Raw genomic sequence first — 7107 nt, 5'->3', positions numbered from 1 at the left:
CTTTCCTTTAAGTCATGTTGTGCATAATTTTACAAAATATTTGGTCATGTTGGGATGAAAGAAGCAAAAAACAACCTGAAGAGCCGTTTAAGTTGCTATTTCAGAAATTCATATCGAACTGGCTGCCCTTTGGGCTAATTAGTAACAAAAAGTAGCTCAACACATGAAATAGCTATTTTGTTTTTTGTTCGTTTTTCTTTATTATTTTTTTTTGTTCCTGTTCTTTGTGTGCCTATTGTTCTTCATCTTGGTTTTGTTCTTTTTGTTATTCATTTTGTTTCTATTACTTTCTTTTTGTTTATCTTGTACTTTTTCTCGGTGTTCTTTTTTGCTGTTATTCTTGTTCTAGTTTTTTGTTCTTTGTTTTTCTTTTTGCCGTTTTGTTTTTCTTCTGTGCTTCTTCATTGTTGTTTTTGTTCCAGTTCTGTGACTTGGTTATTTTTTTGTTCTTTCTGTGTTTCTTCTTGTTCTTTGTTTTCCTCTTATGGTTCCTTTTCTTTTTAGTCTTCTTGTTTTATGTGTTCTTTTTCCTGTTCTTCTTTTTTTTCTTTCTCTTCTTTGGTTATTCCTGGTTATTCCTTCTTTGTCTCTCCTCTTCTTCTTGCGTGGATTCATTGTGAAATAACATATTAAAATACAAGTGACAAAACCAAAACAATTAAAACAATCTTGGAAATAATAATGACAACAAAATAACAATGAGAAAAAAAACAATAAAAAGAATGATAAAAATGATAGTAAAATGTTATTTATAGGCAACTCTGAAGACACTCAAGGTCGCCCATCAACAAAGACTATAAAATCCATGATGATTACAATTTTTAGACCCCTATTTTTTCCTTTTTTTTTACTGGCAACCACAGCTGCCAGCCTTTCTTTTATTTTCCAATTATAAACGACACATGTATATTAGCGTGTTATGACCAAACGCCAGCTATCGTTTGCTTGGTTGAGCAGCGCAATGACATCGTGAATTCCAAACGAAAGCCGCACATTTCAAATAGGCGGCGACCGTCCTAATGAATCGGCTCACTATTTACCCAACGCTCTCATGATGAGCCCTCATTAACATGGAAACGTTGCCTACTGAGTGGGAGGGGCCTAGTAGAGCGCCAGGGAGGACGCCGCACTCATACTAATGTCCAGGAGGCAAGGGAATTCTTTGTGGGTGGTACGGACAGTCTAGACTGAAACTTTATGCCAGTAATTAGTACTTTTCTCACTGTTTTGCTTTAATGTTTTATTAAAAGACAGAATCGGACAATTTAGACGATTATTTACTTTCTGGACATAGTTTTTTTGTGTTGAACACTAGGCATTGATACAACGGTTTTAGCATTAGCAGCCATATTCCGAAGACTTAGTAGCTACTACAATTTTGCGCATTACCTACTCAAATTAAGCTAGCGGCTAAACAGGGTTGGGTAGGGTTACTTTAACTGGATTACTTTCAATGACTTTTGGATTACTCCAATACCAAATATGCTAATAAAAAACAAAATAAACTAAATATGAATAAAATGACTAAATTTCGTGCAGGCTTGGGGAGTGATGGAACACATGGAACGCCAAAAATGATGTTTGGATTTATTTTCATTTTGTTTCTGTCACATTTTGATGTTCGTTTTGCCGGAGATCAAAGAGATCAAAGCCAGAAGAGAAAGCTTAGCACGTGTTGTGAGTCATCATTTTATTCATATTTAGTTTCTTTTGTCTTTTACTAGCATATTTGGTATTGGAGTAATCCAAAAGTAATTGAAAGTAATCAAGTTAAAGTAACCCTACCCAACCCTGCGGCTAAAGCAAAACTATCCACCAATGCCACTTGCTAATGCGACTAGCGCTAAACCGGGCCAGATTGCTGAAACATAGTGAAGGTGTCATGATTACTGATGTGACTCAGCCAAAAGCTGCGGGTTCTGATTGGCTCCCTGTTCCTATTTAAACCCAGTCCTGTCAATCCCCTGCTGACAGTCCGTCTGCAAACCTCAGTTCACACTAGGCAAGCCTTTTGCCACCCTGACTCCCACCTGTCTTCTTTTTGCTCCCGTCTGTCCCCCGGCTTCGACCCGTCTTTGATCCTGACCACGTCTACTCTTCCGTCCCGGCTTTCTACCTCTTTTTGTCCCTAACCACGTCTTCTTTCCTATTCCGGCTTACGACTCGCTTCTGATCCCAACCACGTTTTTGCTCTCCCGTCCCGGCTACCGACCTGTTTTTCCGTCCCCGACACCGCCATCGCTCGCCAGGGAAGATCCACTCCCGCGTTCGGAGCACAATCCGAGTATCAGAGCGACCTGCTTCCCGCGTCCAGCAATCACCGGGTCGTGGGCGCAACCCTTTCTCTTTCTTCCAATCAAAATGTGAGAAATGCAACACAAGTGGGTCCTGTCTCCGTTCTGGTCCTGACAAAAGGTGATTTAACGGTCCATTTTTTTGGAATCACGATTTTGTTTGAATACTTCTCAAAATATTATTTCCGTTAGCTGCTAGTTTATTTCACTTCATCTACTAAACTAAAGCTGGAATCCACAGCAATGCTAGCCACCAAAGCAATGCTATTTGTTAATGCGAGTAGTTCTAAATCTTATATTATTTTACTTATTCTTCCCTATTCTGATTAACATTTAACTCAAAAGATGGCTTCATCAAAGGACAAATGTATTTATAGATTGTCGTATATTTAATTTTGAAAAATAATTAACACATTCATTATTTTTAAGTATATTTATTTTGGTTCATCACTTTTTAATGTGTATGTTACAGTATCAGCACCTTTTCTTAACAAGAATATTTTTTTATACTATTACGAAAAAATTGGTAAGCGACTTAGCAGCTACATAACTGCCTTGTGATGTCGCCTTTTTAAAAGATGCAGAGCTTTGGCTTTTACGTCGGGTGTACAACTTTTTCAAGAAAGAAAAAAAAAAAAAAAAGAAAAAGATTTTTTTCAATCAAACGTTTGCTTCCGATTTCAAAATCTTTGGAAAATTTGAAATTCCGTTTCGTTTGGAAATTTGCATACTCGTCAGCCAATCAGAAGCCTGCATCGAATAACTTCGTGCTTCCGGACTCTCCCGAGCGTTATAAGGTCGTGCCTTTGCATATCATTTTCCAAAGTAGACGCACAGAGAACACAAGAAAAATGGTCAAGTGGTTAGGAATCAAGCCAAAACCTCAGCCCCAGAAAAAAGATTCAAAAGAAGCTAACAAAATTGATGACGCGACAAAAGGTAAACGTACATTAAAAGCATCGTGGAAAGAGGAGTTCACGTGGCTTGTAGCAGACGACGCAACACAAACATTGCATGAATGATTGATTGCTTTATTCCGATTTCGAAATCTTTGTTCAGTTTGGAAATTTTGGTTCGTTTGGCAATTTGCATACTCAGCAGTCAATCGGAAGCCTGCATCGAATAACTTCCTGCTTCCGGACTTTCCCGAGCGTTATAAGGTCAGGCATTTGCATATAGACGCACAAAGAACAGAAGAAAAATGGAGATGTGGTTAGGAATCAAGTCACAACCTCAGCCCCAAAAGATTCAAAAGAAGCTAACAAAATTGATGACGCTACAAAACGTAAACGTACATCAAAAAACATCGTGGAAAGAAGAGTTCACGTGGCTTATAGCAGACGACACAACGCAAACATTGCATGAATGATTGATTGCTTTATTCCGATTTCGAAATCTTCGTTGAGTTTGGAAATTTCGGTTCGTTTGGCAATTTGCATACTCAGCAGCCAATCGGAAGCCTGCATCGAATAACTTCCTGCTTCCGGACTTTCCCGAGCGTTTTAAGGTCATGCATTTGCATATAGACGCACAAAGAAAAGAAGAAAAATGGATAAGTGGTTAGGATTTAAGCCAAAACCTCAGCCCCAGAAGAAAGATTTAAAAGAAGCTAACAAAATTGATGAGGCTACAAAACGTAAACGTACATTAAAAAACATCGTGGAAAAAAGAGTTCACTTGGCTTGTAGCAGACGACACAACGCAAACATTGCATGAATGATTGATTGCTTTATTCCGATTTCGAAATCTTCGTTCTGTTTGGAAATTTCAGTTCGTTTGGCAATTTGAATACTCGTCAGCCAATCGGAAGCCTGCAACGAATAACTTCGTGCTTCCGGACTTTTCCAAGCGTTATAAGGTCATGCATTTGCATATAGACGCACAAAGAACAGAAGAAAAATGGAGAAGTGGTTAGGGATCAAGCCAAAACCTCAGCCCCAGAAGAAAGATTCAAAAGAAGCTAACAAAATTGATGACGCTACAAAAGGTAAACGTACATTAAAAGAAGTTACGAAAGTTCCGGCTAGAGTTAATCCTCGGTTACGTTTAGACTTTAAAAAATGAAATTAAATGATCTGCATTTATATAGCGCTTTTCAAGTCAATGACTTCCCAAAGCGCTTTACAATGTGCTTCACATTTCCCAATAGCGGCCGTGCAGCCATGTAAGGCGCTAACCTGCTTATTGGGGGTATTAGGGGTTCAGTGTCTTACCCAAGGACACTTCGACATGTAACACGGAGGAGCCGGGATTCGAACTGCGATCTCTTGATCCCAAGACGAGCGCTCTACCTCCTTAAAAACAACCAATCACGTTTGGCGATTTGTCGTCTTATTTTTCAATGCACCGTTGTGTTACGCTGCCCCCTGCTGGTCGGATTGGCAGAGCGAGCTATAGAAATGTATTCATGTTGCAGAAAATGCTTACTTTTTATTCTTGTCGGCATTGATTTGTGAGTTTTGTGTTTTTTTCCACTCTAAAATAAGTGAAAAGGAATGAGAAGAAGGGATTAATTGCTTTTCTATTGGAGAGAATGGAAAATGGATGAGAAACCCATTTCAAAGTGAGCGAACGAGGAGATGAAACTCTGGAGGAGAGAGAGAGCGAGAGAGGGAGCCCGGCGGTTCTCCCCCCCCTCCCTTACCCTCTCGCCTCCCCGACTTTAAATGCGGATTCCGTCCGGGCAGACTGGCTTCGGCACCGGGCAGTCAACGGCGTCGCCTCGCGCACGACGACGGAGACGAGCATCATCTCGGAGCGCATGTGTGGGGAAGAGGCAGAGGGGGGGCGCGCCTCACCGGACGAATAGCGGAGAGGGAAAGGGGGATCGGACCTGGACCTGGGCCGAGAACCGGGAGGGAGGCGGGGGAGACGCGATAAACCCGCTCTCCGGAAACATGTCGGAGTTTTTTCTCCTCACCTTCTTGGTCCTTTCCTCGGGATTATTTCCATGCACGGGGACGGAGACGGTGGCGGATGCGCGTAAAGGTAAGAGAACATTACCTTTTTTTTATAATGGGAGGGGGCACGCTGCTGAACTTGACGTCTTAAGCTGCATTATTGGTGAGGTTTGGTGCATGAGGAGCAGAATTGGACTTCTTGGGCAGCGTACTACTGTGCAGGCTGCAAAGGGAAGCAGAGAGGGGGGGGGTTGGAGGTTCTTAGGAGGCACGTTGGCTCCGGTGCAGCAGGTGAACCTCCCCCCCCCAGGGCTGTGTGCTCGTAGAATTTGTTCCACAATAACTGTGATTTCATCAATTTTTTTGATCATGTCAAATTGCGTATGCCGGGGATGCTCGAGCCATACTTAGAAAAGCTCCAAGTCAAAATGATCTACCCACCACAAAGATTCACAAACAGTCTAGCATTAAAACTTCTTAATTAGTGGAATTGAATGCTCACAATATTTCTGAAAATACACTTATATAAATCAAATATTTATAATGAATATAAGAACAACTAATGCCATACCTGTCAAGCTCCAGGGCTCCATGTCGTATTTTGCCTTACAAAATACAAAATAATCTTACACCATTTTTTTTTTTTCAAAACGTGTTTATTTATGTAGTTTAACATGTTATATTGTACATGTGTTTCCTTATATCATATATATTGTTAATTATGGCTACGTATAGTATTTTACCATAGTGCCGACAGTGCAAGAGGAGTAGCTAACCAGATGTGCAAAATGGGCAGTCAGGTTAACAAGTCAGGTAAACAGTAACATTAACACTGTAACAATAACGCTGTAAGTACAATAGTGCAGAGAGCAAATGTGCAAGGAGTGGCAAGTGTACTAGAATGACAATAAAGTAGATCTGAATCTGAATCTGAAAAAATGAAGTAGCTTGGACGTTCACTGTAGAAGGAAAAATACATGAAAATATAATTAAGTAGAATACTACTTTTTCTTATTTTAATTATTAATTCATTTTCTGCATTAAATTATTGTTGGTAGTATATTGATTAAAGGGATAACCACAAACCTGTCCTTTTTCATTTTCTCCTTTTATACTTCCTTTTTTTCTTAACTTCTTTATACAACATCATCATTCGTAATATAATGCATCAAAGCAAGTGAGCCGTTGGAGAGCCGGCTCTCTTTAATGAGTTGAGCCGAAAAAGCCGGTTCTCTAAAAAGAGACGGACTTCCTTTCACTACACAACTACCACATGAAATCCGAGGCGGCGGACGCATGCACACAGTAGCAAACGCTCGTTTCGTTTGGAACGGAAAAAAAAACGATACCGAGATAGAGGCTACCGCGGCCAACTCGTTAGATTTGATTGATTTGCCGTTTGGTGATAGTCGGTGTATACCAGATGGTACCCATATTTGACAAATTTGCGTTTTTCCCTACAGATTTTCTTGTACGTGGTACACGTCTTAAAATGCATAAAAAACGTACTTTGTACGGCAAAAACGTACAGCTTGACAGGTATGTAATACCATGACTCTATTCAAGTCAGTTTTCGTCCAATGAAGCTCCAGCAAGTAGTGTAGTTCAATTATTCGGGAAAAATGAAACACCCTGTACTCAAACTACGCAAAAACTTATATTATTTACAAATTTATTTCAGATGTCACTATTTGGGATCATTTTCTATCAATGGGCTGGTATAAAGTGACATAAATTCTGCCACTAGTGCAGTTCGATTATTCGGGAAAAATGAAATACCCTACACTCAAACTACGCCAAAAACTTACATTATTTACAAAAGTATTTTAGATGTCACTATCTGGGATCGTTTTCTATCAATGGGCTGGTATAAAGTGACATAAATTCTGCCACTAGTGCAGTTCGATTATTCG

General features: G+C 39.9%; 1 protein-coding gene across 1 annotated transcript in view; it reads left to right on the top strand.

Moving 5' to 3' along the window:
- The first annotated feature begins 5127 nt into the window (after positions 1–5127).
- LOC148352542 (low-density lipoprotein receptor-related protein 1B-like) overlaps positions 5128–7107 on the top strand; it is a 583719-nt gene continuing 581739 nt past the window's right edge. Inside the window, exon 1 of the mRNA XM_088353080.1 lies at positions 5128–5282. Within this exon, the coding sequence (XP_088209206.1) occupies positions 5192–5282 (91 nt within the window). The 5' untranslated portion in view covers positions 5128–5191. The remainder of the gene's footprint in view (positions 5283–7107) is intronic.

This window comes from Urocampus carinirostris, chromosome 14 (assembly GCF_059441175.1).
Source record: "Urocampus carinirostris isolate Australia breed hairy pipefish chromosome 14, RoL_Ucar_1.0, whole genome shotgun sequence".
Lineage (NCBI taxonomy): Eukaryota > Metazoa > Chordata > Actinopteri > Syngnathiformes > Syngnathidae > Urocampus > Urocampus carinirostris.
This window is presented reverse-complemented; position numbering and strand designations above follow the sequence as displayed.